The sequence below is a fragment of the Salvelinus alpinus genome, chromosome 10 (assembly GCF_045679555.1).
Source record: "Salvelinus alpinus chromosome 10, SLU_Salpinus.1, whole genome shotgun sequence".
NCBI lineage: Eukaryota > Metazoa > Chordata > Actinopteri > Salmoniformes > Salmonidae > Salvelinus > Salvelinus alpinus.
Genome location: NC_092095.1, coordinates 22448150 through 22464537, shown reverse-complemented (window position 1 = coordinate 22464537; position 16388 = coordinate 22448150). Strand labels below are relative to the sequence as shown.

Genomic DNA, 16388 nt, shown 5'->3' with positions numbered 1-16388 from the left:
TCATAAATCCTACAGATCGTTAGTGTCGGTGACATCACGGCCATAAAGATGAACTTCAGCGCTAGTGGCTCTCTGGCCACATCCTAAAAGTCTTTAATCGTTTCTTACCCTAGTTGGCATGAGGAAAGGGCTAAAAAGGAAATAAAAATATGAAATCAACTAGGTACTTTAATCTATTAGTGGTTATTACAGAAAGGATAATGAGGAATTGAATCAATTCAACATATTGGGAAACATCCTCTGTCATCCTACTGTTCACTTCTGTCTCATTCTTACTCCAATCCCCCCCTCTTTGCCCCCCCTCTAACCATATATTTTTTTCAAGTATCTCGGCTAAGAAGTCCATCCAAAATTAAACAAATGAAAATGTGTATCACACACACACACACAAGGCCACTGTACCATATTTGGAGTGTGTGCATCTTAACCCTGATCACAGATCTATTTGTGCTGTCTTGCCAGAGTGGTCCAGGGCCATAAACAGTTTGCAATACAGCACAAACAGACTCGGGACCAGGCGATCTTAACCACGCGACATGCTGTTCCCAGCTGGTCCAGATTGGTTGACCTTGCACTCATTCAAGATCCAACTCATCTTTATCTCAAATCTAGAGACAGTGTTTGTCAGTTGAACCTTGATGCCTGTGCCAGACCCCCTCTTGTTGTCTGTGGTCTACAGTACACACTCTTAAAACAGAAATAGGACAGCCCAAGATACAATTCCAAGTTCGACCACTCCGCTGAAGGCCAAATGAAATCCGGGAAAGGCTTGAATTGTATACTGTGCACTTAGTTTTCCTAAAAGTCTACACACTGATAATAAATGCATTAACATAGTTCTTAGTCCGGATTTTATTATTTTGCACATTGTATCACATGCTTATTTAAAAATACCTTCACAATTAAACGATTGTAGATAATGCAACTTTTTTTTTAAATGAAATACCCTGGGAATCAGTGTGTTTGTGTTTTCATTCCACTTCTACTAATCAACTAATCAGTCTTTAACCAAGACATTGATTCGAAAAATGTCATGTAAAATTGACAATGTACATCAATCAACATTTCTGTAAATATTTCCATCTGTAGATCCTGGGATCAGCTGTGTTACTGTTTTGTTGGAACAAAAGCCTGCACTTAATCCTGCCCTTGTAGGGCAATATTCCCCACCCCTGGTTTACAACATAGTGGGAGAAACAATTATACGTATTGAAATGAATGGAAAATTGGAAATTGCATCATTGGATCCAGCTACTACAGTGGATCCAGCTACTACAGTGGATCCAGCTACTACATATTCGGAGCAAAAAGTAACAAATAGAACCTTGTAACAAATATTCCCCACAGGACTTTGATTTCTCTTCTCATTCCAATCACCATCTCCTCTTCGCATGTCTTCAGTTTAGAACACAAACCCAACTCCAGTCCAACACTCACACACTTTTTAATTTACCTTTACTGCCAAAGTGCAGAACAACCAGCAAAATCCCCTCTGCCGTGCATATGTTTCTGAACCACTGCCTGTTCTTATCTACGTGCAGGCAAGAGGAGAATGGCAAGTGGAGAAAAACTTCCTTCCCCCAAGATCGGAGCTCACTTTGACCTTCCTCCTCCAGCCTTGAAAAGCAGAGTCTGGAAAAAAAAACCTGCCTTTCAGTATCGAGAGAAAAACCAATCGCCAGTGATGCTAATCTGTTTGAGCTCTAAAAATCACAACTCAAAGTCTAGCTGCCTAAACAGTAGCCTTTCCCTGAGCGCAAGGCTAGTCCAGTGTTGCATAATGAGTATTTAGCTATGCTGTAATGAGATAGTCAACAAAAGTGCTGCCTCAAGCGCTTACAAATCCTATTTGATGAACCTCATAGGGGAGAGAGATAAAGGATCTTAGTCCTCCTCATCCCCCCCTCCTCCATCAATCCCTGTTCCTCTGTCCTACTCTTCTCTATGGTTGAGTGTAGTTGGATGACTCAGCTAATGGATAACTGGCTAAGGCCCGCAGACTGTACAATTGTAACCGTCTAATGCCTTGATTTTGCAGTCCCAGACAAATTTTACATTGTGGGCAAATTCTTAGGTCTGAAAACAATTGTCGGACGTCTTTGCTCGTTCATCGTGACAGGGTGTAGATCTGCTGATTAAGTACCACTGCGTGGAGTCGTAGGCTCTGACAGAAATGTTGAGACTTTATCGTATAGTGTGGCTGTTGTTAAGGCGTCAGCATGCTTCTGTTCGGCTGAACCGAACGAGTGTGCTCACATGCTCCCTTAAAAAAACTCCGCTTCAAAAACGAGAAAAAAGCGGCAATAGTACTGTCTGTCCATTTTGAAACACTGTAGCCAGTATACATTTCTTCAGAATAGTCAGAATTAATTTAAAATAACTCAAGAAATCTATCATTAATCTTGACGTTTTTACTGAGTACATCTTAGTCGCGCAATTTTACATCTAAGATGTTTGGTGCAGTATTTCTTAAAGAAAAAATTTGCATGAAAACGAGTCGTCTCTCGGTAATGACAACAAAGACTTTATTGAAGAATCCCTACTGCTGACCAATCACAGACGAAGGGGCGTAGACTTCGGCTCTGAACTTCGGCTTGCCTCTATAAAAAACGCAGTGTGCCCGAACAGCCGAAAAAAATCATAATTGAAGTCCAGAACTAACAAAAACTAACAAAATGTAATCATAATATATGCACAAACTCTTCCGAACTGTTTCGGCTGTGAAGCTTACAAACTCTTCCGAACTGTTTCGGCTGTGAAGCTTGGGGACGCTTGAACAACAGGAACACTATGGGCAATGACCCCATGCTTTTTTAATTCAAAATTAAACTATAGAATTCACACATTATATCATGAAAAGTTGGTGCAAGTAATAGGCTATGTCTAGAAAAAAATAACAAACACACCTCGAATATCAAAATTGCAATGCTTGCATTGAGTAATGGCAATAATTATGTGGAGGCAGAGATCACATTCAAGCTATGGGGCTTCTATTTGGAGTCAGCGTTTCCATGTTGTGATGTCTCTCTTCAATTTGAGAGGTGAGCTTTTCATTATGAGGAATGCACGGTTACAGAGGTAGGAGGAGCAGTGTCTGTCAATCATCAACAGATTCTTATTGTTCTTTCATGCCACAGATTATCCATTATATTGACCAGATACTCTATTGGCAGCTCTAACAATGAAAATACATGTATTCAAAAATGGAAGGCAATATGGAGGAGGCAAGATCAAGTGGGACCATTTTAGCCAATGAGACGGCAGATACACGTGTGAACAACAGGCACAACACGTGTCCTACTTATATCAGTCCACTGGTAACAATCTAATCCTTGCGAAACTTCTAGTTGATCAAAAAAGTCACACGTAGCAAATAAACCATTGCATTTTTTGTTAACCAAATTCAACACTCTCTCATTGACCTCCATACAAAAACTCCTTGCTTGGTGAGCCCCTTGCTCGGTGAAATAAGAAGCCACCTACTGGAAACGACAGATTTTGGGCCTAGTGATCCCGCTCTTCCTCTCTGGCCATGCTTGATACGCCCAGTCAGAGAGGAAGAGGCAAGAATAGTCCCACCTGTTCTTGCCTCCTCCCGACTGCCTTCCATTTTTAAGACATTTATTTTCATTGTTAGAGTTGCCACTTGAGTATCTGGTCAATATAATGTAATCTGTGGCATGAACGAACAACAACAATTCACAGGCATGACAGTTACTGTAAAATAATGGTCCCACTTGAAACTAAACATACGTTTTTAATTAAGCCTTTGTAAAAAGCCTTTTGTCGGGGCTCTATAAATGCTTCAGATATCACTCCGAAACAAATATCACTCCGAAACAACACTAAGGTTGAGAATAGGGTTAGGCCACATTTGGCTTTATAGGGTTGGGTGATATTTGGGAGACCTCTTCTAAGATATGCTACTCCAAATATCGTGATATCCGATATAATCATTCTGCACCGGTAATAACTAGATAATTCCAAACAGTGCAATTTGTGCTTATTTACTGTAATATTGTCACAATCTTATTAAATAATCTTAGTATGGCAAAAAAAATAAAGCTTAGTTAGACTTAATTTTCAACATATTGATACAGCCTAAAGTTGTAAAGTTCAAATAGTAGTCTTGAACATCACGATTATTCGTCTTGCACTTCACAATATATTGTCATAGTCAAATATCATGATATTGGATTTAATCATATAAAATCGGCCAAACCCTATTTGGTAAATTTTATGTCACCCTTTATAAAGTATGAATGTACTTATGAATAATTTGTGAAGCATCTATGTGGGGCTTATGAAGACTTGGATGCTTTCATACAGTTTTGGTGGATGAAATCAAAATCGGTTGAGTGCTTTGAAAAACACACGACCCACATTATGTTCATGAGCTGTAGTTATTGAAGGGGAAATGCCTTCATTTAAAATAATTGCTTCAACTCCATTCCATCATTGGTTTCAATTATGCCCAGACTCTATTCTTTTGAGTTCCTCTGTTTTTTTAACGAACCCTTTCATTTGCCAGCCTAGATGTGTCATTCTCCGAGAAAGAGTCTCCTTCTTTGAATACTAACTCCCTTGCTAGTTTGGAAGACATTGATAAGAAAAAAACAGACTGCGCTGTGGGCAATGCATTTTGTCCGTCAAGCCTTTCAAGTTCAAACTGCCACCTTTGTTTATTGTGGGTAAAAGCTATTAATAGACGCCGATTGTTTAACCTCCAAACAGTTTAAGCTGAACAAACCTCGCCTCGAATTCTTCATAAGTATTTTAAACCATGAGTCAATCACACCACACTGTATCAAAGTCCACAGATGTTCTATGAAGAACCCACTGTTCTGTTTCGGATGTTGTTCTGAGGAAAATTCAAAATCAGGCAGAGACTCCAATGCTCCTCCTATAGTAGCTTTCTCAACACTTGTTCCTCAAGCAGAATTTGTATCATCATCTCAGTGTTTCCATAACTTTGGGCTTTACAACTGTGAAACACTGTGTAGGATGTAGGTCTATATCTGAATGTTCTGGAGATTAGCAAATTCGAAGAGTGCATTCTGTTGAACAGAAGAATATACCTGAAGATTTTGACTTGGTTCCAATCTGACATGTTTTATGTAGTCAGAGGATGTCCCCTTTCCCCCCAAGCCAAACCCCATAGCAAAGAAACAATAATGTCATCACAGATGGATTCTCCAAAATTCTGTTTTTGATTAAACACAAGGAAAAGCTGCCATGTGTTATTATCACTCCCATTGACCTTACTTTGACCACTCATGATTTTAACTGGCATACATGCATAAAACTAGATCTATTTTTATGGCAATGCATATTTTATCACTGAAAACCTGAGCATTTGTTGAAAGCAAGACAATTCAGCACTTACTGACCTATTTTTTGTCAGACAACTAATGTGCAGGTATCCTTTACCCAACAAGCATTAACCAGGCATTGTTTAAGACATGGCATTGTCGATTATCGAAATGTCTCACCACTGCACTGTATAAGGTATTTATTGAACTAATGTATTACAGCCAACATAAATATATATTGACACACTAGTGAAACGAAAGACATACACATATCTAAATTGGTCACATTTTTTTATTAACTAGGCAAGTCAGTTAAGAACAAATTCTAATTTACAATGACGGTCTACTCCGGCCAAACCCGGACGACTGTCACGTTCCTGACCTGTTTTCTCTTGTTTTGTATGTCTTTATTGGTCAGGGCGTGAGTGTTGGGTGGGTAGTCTATGTTTTGTATTTCTATGTTGGGTTTTGTGTTCGGCCTGGTATGATTCTCAATTAGAGACAGGTGTGTATCGTTTGTCTCTGATTGAGAGTCATACTAAGGCAGCCAGGGTTTCACTGGGGTTTTGTGGGTGTTTGTTCCTGTGTCAGTGTTTGGGCCACACAGGACGGTTGAAGGTTAGTCACGTTTGTTGTTTTGTAGTTTTGTAGTGTCTTGTTTGCTGTTTTCATTAAAAGTATGATTAATCACCAATCCGCATCTTGGTCCGATCCATGCTCCTCCTCGTCTGAGGAGGAGAACAACAATGACTGCCTTTACAGAAACACCCACCACAACAGGACCAAGCGGATTGGAGCCGGAGGAAAGGAACTAAAGCAATCGAGAGAAGAGGAATGGAGTTGGGAACAAATATTCAACGGAGAAGGACCCTGGGCTAAGGTTGGTGTGAATCGCCGCTCGCGGGAGGAGAAGAAGGCAGCCACAGCCCAGGAGCGGTGGATTGAGGAGGCAGCACGTATGAGAGGCTGGAAGCCCGAGAGGCTCACCCAAAAATTTATTGGGGGGGGGGGGCTAAAGGGGAGTGTGGCGAAGCCGGGTTGGATACCTGAGCCAACTCCCCGGGCTTGCCGTGGAGTAAGAGGGCGTCGTACTGGTCAGACACCGTGTTATGCGGTAAAGCGCACGGTGTCCCCAGTACGCGTGCTTAGCCCAGTGCGGGCTATTCCACCTTGCCGCACTGGGAGGGCTAGGTTGGGCATCGAGCCGAGTGCCATGAAGCCGGCCCAACGTTTCTGGTCTCCAGTACGTCTCCTCGGGCCGGCGTACATGGCACCAGCCTTACAGGTGGTGTCCCCGGTTCGCCTGCATAGCCCAGTGCGGGCTATTCCACCTCGCCGCACTGGCAGGGCTACGGGGACCATTCAACCTGGTAAGGTTGGGGAGGCTCGGTGCTCAAGAGCACGTGTCCTCCTTCACGGTCCGGTATATCCGGCGCCACCTTCCCACCCCAGCTCAGTACCACCAGTGCCTACACCACGCACCAGGCTTCCAGTGCATCTCCAGAGCCCTGTTCCTCTTCCACGCACTCTCCCTATGGTGCGTGTCTCCAGCCCAGTGCCTCCAGTTCCGGCACCACGCACCAAGCCTCCTGTGCGTCTCCAGAGCCCTGGACGCACTGTTCCTTCTCCCCGCACTCGCCCTGAGGTGCGTGCCCTCAGCCCGGTACCTCCAGTTCCGGTACCACGCACCAGGCCTAGAGTGCGCCACGAGAGTCCAGTGTGCCCTGTTCCTGTTCCCCGCACTCGCCCTGAGGTGCGTGCCCTCAGCCCGGTACCTCCAGTTCCGGTACCACGCACCAGGCCTATAGTGCGTCTCAGCCGGCCAGAGTCTGCCGTCTGCCCAGCGGTGCCTGAACGGCCCGTCTGCCCAGCGGTGCCTGAACTGCCCGTCTGCCCAGCGGCGCCTGAACTGCCCGTCTCCATAGCGCCATCTGAGCCATCCGTCTCCATAGCGCCATCTGAGCCATCCGTCTCCATAGCGCCATCTGAGCCATCCGTCTCCCCAGTGCCGTCTGAGCCATCCGTCTCCCCAGTGCCGTCTGAGCCATCCGTCTCCCCAGTGCCATCTGAGCCATCCGTCTCCCCAGTGCCGTCTGAGCCATCCGTCTGCCCAGTGCCGTCTGAGCCATCCGTCTGTCCCGAGCCATTAGAGCCGCCCGTCTGTCCCGAGCCGTCAGAGCCGATAGTCAGTCAGGAGCCGCTAGAGCCAGTCGTCAGTCAGGATCTGCCAGGGCCGCCAACCAGACAGGATCTGCCAGAGACGCCAACCAGACAGGATCTGCCAGAGACGCCAACCAGACAGGATCTGCCAGAGACGCCAACCAGACAGGATCTGCCAGAGACGCCAACCAGACAGGATCTGCCGGAGCCGTCAGACAGTCATGAGCTGCCCTACAGTCATGAGCTGCCCTACAGTCATGAGCTGCCCTACAGTCATGAGCTGCCCTACAGTCATGAGCTGCCCTACAGTCATGAGCTGCCCTACAGTCAGGAGCTGCCCTACAGTCAGGAGCTGCCAGTCAGTCCGGAGCTGCTGCCCCTTATCCCGGAGCTGCTGCCCCTTATCCCGGAGCTGCTGCCCCTTATCCCGGAGCTGCTGCCCCTTATCCCGGAGCTGCTGCCCCTTATCCCGATGCTGCCCCTTTATTTAGGTGGGTTGAGTTGGAGGGTGGTCATTGGGAGGGGGATACGGAAGCGGGGAGTGACTATGGTGGGGTGGGGACCTCGTCCACCGCCAGAGCCGCCACCGTGGACAGACGCCCACCCAGACCCTCCCCTAGACTTTGTGCTGGTGCGCCCGGAGTTCGCACCTTAAGGGGGGGGGTTCTGTCACGTTCCTGACCTGTTTTCTCTTGTTTTGTATGTCTTTATTGGTCAGGGCGTGAGTGTTGGGTGGGTAGTCTATGTTTTGTATTTCTATGTTGGGTTTTGTGTTCGGCCTGGTATGATTCTCAATTAGAGACAGGTGTGTATCGTTTGTCTCTGATTGAGAGTCATACTAAGGCAGCCAGGGTTTCACTGGGGTTTTGTGGGTGTTTGTTCCTGTGTCAGTGTTTGGGCCACACAGGACGGTTGAAGGTTAGTCACGTTTGTTGTTTTGTAGTTTTGTAGTGTCTTGTTTGCTGTTTTCATTAAAAGTATGATTAACCTATTTAATCCCATCGGTCACAATAGTGACCGTAAAAAACTTTTCAGTTATAAGGCGCTAAAAATGTTACTGAATGATCTATCAATGTATTTCCAGCAAATATTGAAATAATAAAGGGTCTCAATGAAAGATGTGCAGTGTCACATGTTTAGTGTGAATTGTCACATGACCAGAGCTGTTTACTTCCTGGTTGCACCATGAGAAGAGGATGACTGCATCAAAGCTCCCAAACAAAAGGTTAGTAAAGTATGTTAACATAAAGTTAGGACAAAGATTTTTGGTACACATCATCTTTAAGGTGTCTAGTATTGATACATTAACTTGCAATTACTCAACTTTGTTCAGTGTGGTCATAGAATGTGTAAACATGTTGACGGCAACAATAGTGACCGGCGGGATAACACAGTGCGTCTAGGTATACACATAGTTATACACATACATAGTTCTTGTTTTACCTAACTTTCTACTCTGTTCTTTCTTTTAGTTTCACTTTGAGTCAAGTTCTGGATATGTTGGATCTAGGTGACTGCCCAGACAAGGCATGCAACATTGCAGTTATCCCTCAAAATGAGAAAGATGCTGTCCTGAGTGATTGTGATAGCGATGGGTCAGATATGGACTATGGACAGGCCATTTGCCAGCCAGGCTGTTGAATGCATATGCTGAACATATGCAAACAGATCATGACAGGAACAACGTTATCAGTGATGATGACCTACCCCTCACCCCCCCCCCCCATCCACAACCACAACCTCCCCCACCCCCCTCCATTGTTGATAATGAAGAGCCAAGGGCCTCTACCCGCCAGAGGGTCCAGTCAGAAGAGCCAAGGGAAAGCTGCAGGTGGTCAAAAATAAAGATTGAGTGTTCAAACGATCGAAGAGGCCTGCCACTAATGTGATTCCAAAACACATAGTATACAGCCCAAATATGCAAAAGTTTGGCACGAAACCACTGAGCCACGGAAGGAGATCTTTATTGACTGCTACTGTTGAAGATCAGGCAAGATATGACAAAACTTCTCACTGGCCAATCAAGACGATGCACCGGTTCCAGAGAAGTCGTCATTGTGACAAACGTACTACCTATGCATGTGAGAAATGCAAAGCGCCACTGCACATTGAGTGCTTCAAGATATACCATGGACAGTAGAAAAGGAGATAAGATCGAATGAAAAAGGGCTGAAAACGACAATAAAGGAAAAATAGAAAAGTCGATAAAGGGTGAGGAGAAGCAGTACAACGGACTTTAGGAAGAAAAGAAAAGTAGACGAAAAAGACAATCAAAATGACTGAAATGTTTTTGGAAAAGAAGGTCAATTGATTCAAGACATACTGTTTGACAGTAGGACTGACTGATCACAGTTCAAAATAGTGATGCACAAACTAATTTTGCACTTGGTTCTGAAGCCTAACTCTATGATATACTGTATATATATATAAGCACTCATTGTGCAGTGGTGCTTTTTAAATATATATATATATATAATTGTATTTTGTTCATTGTAGGCCTCTACTTGAATGCATATTCTACAGGCTACCTCTATCCTAAATGTTACCTTTATGTTCAGTGGGAATGAAATACACGACTGCTATACAGTTGTTAGTGAATGTTGCACTAAAATGTCACAATGACAATGTTACAATGAATATTGCACTAAAGTACAAGTTCAAATGTTTCAATACATGTTGCACTAAAGTAACAATGTTACAATAAAGTAACAATGTTGAAATACATTGATGGTTGTTTTTTTGTCTTTGCTCTCAGTATTCATATCGATGTAGTGTAATGGTTTTTGATGTGTAAAATAGTCACACTAGAATGTGACGGGGCATTCTAGTGGCAATGCTGGGGACTGCTAGTGACAGAGTTTTAAATGTGTTAATAACTGGGTTGGGATATATAAGAACTTTGATAACTGCATAGGAGAAATATGTTAATTCAGTATACGTAACATTATCCTACCGGTCACAATTGTGACCGACCATAAAACACACTTTTTCACCTACTTTTCCATTAAAATTTCAAAAAATAATGATTGATTACTTCAAAGGGTTACTAATGGCACTTGATTTTGATATTTTCATGTCTGGGAAAAATTCGGGATTAAATGGGTTAATCACCAATCCGCATCTTGGTCCGATCCATGCTCCTCCTCGTCTGAGGAGGAGAACAACAATGACTGCCTTTACAACGACACTGGGCCAATTGTGCTGGATCCCAATCATGGCTCCCAATCATGGCTGGATGTGATACAGCCTGGATTCAAACCAGGTACTGCACTGAGATGCAGTGCCTTAGACCGCTGTGCCACTCGGGAGCCCATAATATAATACATTGTAACTTTTTTGCCCCAATAGCATCACTGTACCTCATGATGTGTAGTTACATGGGAATCTTTGTCCAGGACAAATGGAACATTCCAACAAGATCCATGTATCTCCATTGGGATTTTAGGTTAAATTCCCCAGGCTAAGTATAAATGGCACAACCTTGACCTTGGTTTGAACCTCTACAACATGAGAACATACAATATTATTTCCCATTAGACAAATAGTCCATAATTGTCTAATCCATAGTTCTCAATTTCCTCCATATGACATCTTATTTAATTGCATCCTGTAAGGACATGCTATTATCATGCACGTAACCAACGCATTAATGCTACCTTAACTGACTAAACTACCAATTAGTTGGCAGGCCCGTAAAAAAAATACATTCAAGCACATTACGTTAATAAGATACCTCAAACTAGAAATGATAGCTCCAAAACACAATGAGAAACTAATATACATGTACGCAATTGCTAACATCTGGAAGAAAAAAAACAAACAGGTCCATCTTTCCGTAAAGTCTATCAATACAGACAAACACATTTCCTCTTCCGCACACAGACAGAGGAAGAGGGAGTTGCAGATAAGCCCCCTGCGTCATCTGCTACACATACATACCTCACTGTGTTGGTTAAAATGGAACTGACAGGAATACCAGCGGGTATGGAAAACAAAACCTTGGATTACAAAATAGCCTACAGCCTTTCAGTACAACATATATTCATTATCAATTGTAATTGAACGCCATCCCTCGCTTTGAGAACTTCAGCGGGCACTTGATTGGTCTGGCGAGAGTCCCTGAACTTCAAAGGTCTCTTTACAAAAGGATTCGTCACACACCCCTTTAAAAAAATACTTAAAAAACTAAAGTATTTTGTGCAGTCAAATGTTTTCCAATGCAAATTAACCCAACAACAACACAGAATCAACATTACACCGTTCCAAATTTACACAAGTATTTGCACAGAGGCACGGCCATAAACACTGCACCAGCCTATTGTCAAGACACAATACAACAAAAGAGAGGTAATTATTGTCACCATGATCCATTGTGGACTCATTGTCCATGGGGAGCGTATATGTACGTATACAGCCATGTATCTATTTTTCAACATACTTTTGATATGTACTCTTATACTGTATGACAGAGAATTGTATGATCAGAGAAGTAAATGTGTACATGCATTCATTCTATTAGAACAAGTTTTTTCCTTTCAATAGAATAACGAAAACATGTAAGAAGGAGCAAAAGGTGAAAAGCACATCTACATTTTTATCCAGACAAAATGTAAAATGGGCATCTCCTGAAATTTGCATCTGATTCACAAGGCGTGCATTATCAGTCTGTCAATAGTAGCCTAAATATTGACCAACCCAGCATTGGAGATAACCCATGCTCCTACCAAACAACTACTCCACTCCAAAAACACAACAGCACTGTGCAAAGCCTGATCAATACTACTATCATCACAATTAATAAGAAATATAACCCTTTCTCTGTCTGCTCCTAGCTTAAAATCACCAGCAGCAGAAAACAAAGAGAGTAAACGTTACCAACATGTTCCATTGTAAGACACATCACTGCTTCCCCTCCTATCCGAGCCATACCATATCCACCCAGCAGTCACAAACCACATAAGCATACCCTTGCAAATTAAGAAAACATACCTCAGATATGTTGTAGGCTAAATGTATGTGCCAGTGGTATTTCAAAAAAAGCTGTATGGATAAAATACAAATCAGATTAGTATCACTAGTTGTAAGGATGTATGGTGATCCACTGTCTCCTAAGCATGTCTGGTGTCACGTATAAAACCCGTTGCCCAGCATCGCACATGATAGAGAAAGAGGGGAATTCTTTACGCCTACACTATAGAACTGACATAAACCCAAGAGTGACCTTGTCTTTTGTGTCAAGCAGGCTTAACGGCATCTGAGTCAATATGAGGCAATCTAACGTAACAGTGAATCACACAAATCAGTGTGTAACTTCTCAAAATCAACACTCCTGCATTTGTTTGGTCAACATACTGCACTACAGTTGGACATTATAAGTAGACCTACACGTATGGAAGAGGGGATACGCAGGCAGACCTATTCAAATGGAGTTTTTTTGTTGTTATTCAACGATAAACACAAAAGGAAACAATTTCCCATGTCTATGTGAACAGGGCTTAGCTTGTTACCGTTTCCACAAATGTAGGGCATTTGGTTTTGTACATTTATCTTGGCATGTCATAGAAATAGCATAGTGGCACAAAGGAAGATAAGATAGATTGAAACGGTGGGAACATCTATTGTCATCACCAATAATAATTGAGCATCAGATTCCTGACCAATGGAATTCTATGACTTTTCCTTATCACTACCAGGTGTGACAGTCCTTGGACGTCAGGTAAACACATCACAAGTACCTGTAGAACTCGTCAAGCTTGTCTGAAGGGTATGGCCAAAGGTCGGTGATCTGGCGCACATATAGGCCCTGTCCAGAAACAACCTAACAAGAAGAAGAGCTGAAGAATATGGATTAATTCCAAGCCAAGCTCTCTTCCCTAATCCAATAAAGCCCTCTTCCCTCCATCTTAGTAGCTCTCTAGTGAGCTTGGTACACCATTACTAAAGTTATTATTTATTCAGGGGAGCCCAATTGAGACCATAGTCTCATTTGCAATGGTGCACTGAGAACAAACAACTCTCAAACATAGTTCAATAAATCCATAAAACAGCAAAAAAAAAATGTCGCAGGATACAGTAATAACAGAAATAACCCACCACAATCTACCACAACACTAATAACCCACCACAATCAACCACAACACTAATAACCCACCACAATCAACCACAACACTAATAACCCAGCACAATAAACCACAACACTAATAACCCACCACAATAACCCACCACAATCAACCACAACACTAATAACCCACCACAATAAACCACAACACCAATAACCCACCACAATCTACCACAACACTAATAACCCACCACAATCAACCACAACACTAATAACCCACCACAATCTACCACCACACTAATAACCCACCACAATCTACCACAACACTAATAACCCACCACAATCTACCACAACACTAATAACCCACCACAATAACCCACCACAATCAACCACAACACTAATAACCCACCACAATCAACCACAACACTAATAACCCACCACAATCAACCACAACACTAATAACCCACCACAATCAACCACAACACTAATAACCCACCACAATAAACCACAACACTAATAACCCACCACAATCTACCACAACACTAATAACCCACCACAATCAACCACAACACTAATAACCCACCACAATCTACCACAACACTAATAACCCACCACAATAACCCACCACAATCAACCACAACAATAATAAACCACCACAATCAACCACAACAATAATAACCCACCACGATAATAACCCACCACAATCAACCACAACACTAATAAACCACCACAATAAACCACAACAATAATAAACTACCACAATCAACCAAAACACTAATACACCACCATAAATCAACCACAAGACTTGCAAACCTCAGTGAATTCATCCCTCAGCCGTGTTCTAAACTGACCTATTGGCACCAGGGGTTCAAGATGTAAGGAGGTTTGTAAATTATTCTAAACATGGGGCGTATTCAGGTTGAAGGCTGATTTACTTAGGTTGGTAGAGACACAAAGGACCTCAAGAGTTAACCAACCCTGTGAGCGGGTTTGGTGCCCCGTATTTTTCTATGTTAATAGAGAAGTGAGATATGTTCGAAGCTTGTGCAGCAGAGCTTTGTATACAAAATGTAAGGATGAAGTGATCTACTGTACATTAATTACACTGTAGTTCTACAAGGACAACCATTTCAGATCACTGAGAAGCAGGCCACAAGGGCAGAAAGAGCAGAGCCTTGTCAATTTGGAATCAGGCCTTCTGCTCTTTTGCTCCAAAAATAAAACACCATCTTGTTGAGGGAGTGCAGATGGATGCCCAGCAGGTCATTGGTTATAAACTGTCTGTGACCACTTCCTTTATAACACATGGTGAGCTTGGAGATCCATGAGGAAGGGCCCTAAATCACAGAATGTTCCATGATGTGAATTTGCCTTAACATCAACATCACTGATTTGAAGGTCATCCCTCTTCTCAAGGGCTGGGATTTTGCATAACAGCAATATCACTGACAATAATGACAGCATATATCTCCACATAAGTAAATGTATGTGTCTGTGTGTGCACATGAATATGTGAGTAATGATATCGATTGCCTATTAGTATTCACATCATGAGGCATGATCCCTAGTATCTCCACTAACTATTGTCACCGGTCACATCAGCAGTAAACCGTGTAATTACAGGATATATGTGCAGTGCCGTTGGTCTAGCTGATATCATACTGACTTGGAATGACTCACGATGACTGCTGACCTCAAACTGAATACAGATGTTATATTCTCTCTCCTACAGCCGAAGAGGAAGCTCTGAAAACCTCTTGAGTATACTACTACCGAGTTATGTCACGATGGCTATAGAATTAATATTATTATTATTATTATAATGGCCCTGAAAATATATTATTATTATAATGGCCCTGAAAAGAAACAAAGGCTTTGTGCATGCTGTAAACATAAATTGAATATGGTTCATAAAATGTAACCTACACTCAGCATGAAGACAGGAATCTCAACGCAAACAACTGGACTAACCCCATAAATATGGAGATAACTAAGCATGTGTGTTGTGTTAATCTATTTTCTGCATGACATATGCCACAGATTCCGAGCCAGGCATTCTTTACCGCGGATTTATTGTATACACATTCAAAAGTAACACTATGGAGAACAAAACAATGTCGCAACAGTATCTTTCACTGAAGGAAACACGTACCACAACCCCGCCCACGTGTAGGCCACATGCCCAACTTCAGAGCACGAGCGAACATAAATAGTAAATAGGCTATCATTTCGCCCCAATTAATATGTCTGAAGACAAAAACTTACGGGCATGTTCAATCGAAGCGTCCTCTTCTTTCTAGGTGTCTTCACGTCTCTCTTCTTGGAGTCATTTGCTGTGCTTCCCATATTTTTATAGAATTCTCTAAACAACTGGACTCATTCAATCGTTTAAAAAAAAGCGTTACTTTGGCTACTCTGGTGCTAGATAGACTGGCAACAGTGGAAGTGTGGTAAATGATACCAAAACAATCACTGCAAAAACATTATTTGGATTCTGACAGATGTCCTTATGGCAAGTAGGTCCGTGTACTGTACGCATTAATGTGCTCCTCCACTCAACTCGTGTGTTGATGAAAGTTATCGGCTTGAGATCGGATATATCAGACCTGACAAAAAAATACACCGCGCAGAATGCGATTCACTTGGCATAAAATGTAGCCTTCCCTTCTGGGTGGCTTATGACACGCGCTGATATTTCAAACGACAACAAACTGCAAGAGTAAATCCACAATTGAAACAAGGAAGGTCGTATTATAATGCCAATGCAGACGTTCCCAGAAAGGATTTGATGGGTTCACGCTTCACAGTGGAGAGACAAGTACGCATGCACGTTGGTTGGCCAGTGGCCACTGGTACCA

The 16388-nt window shown here is 42.6% G+C and overlaps 1 protein-coding gene and 1 long non-coding RNA gene across 3 annotated transcripts in view; one reads left to right on the top strand and one right to left on the bottom strand.

Annotated features, from left to right (window-relative positions):
• LOC139531707 (5'-AMP-activated protein kinase subunit gamma-2-like) overlaps window positions 1–16388 on the bottom strand; it is a 105769-nt gene extending 89381 nt beyond the window's left edge. The window contains exon 1 of one of the 2 annotated variants that reach the window (XM_071328406.1): window positions 15796–16388. In XM_071328406.1, coding sequence (XP_071184507.1) covers window positions 15796–15876 — 81 coding nt within the window. In that variant the 5' untranslated portion in view covers window positions 15877–16388. Of the gene's footprint in view, window positions 1–1453; window positions 1695–15795 lie in introns of those variants that run through there. The other variant, XM_071328407.1, reaches the window with a different exon arrangement.
• On the top strand, window positions 7869–10194 carry LOC139531706 (uncharacterized). Its single transcript, XR_011666414.1, has 2 exons — window positions 7869–8697; window positions 8945–10194. It is a non-coding gene; the product is annotated as an uncharacterized lncRNA (long non-coding RNA).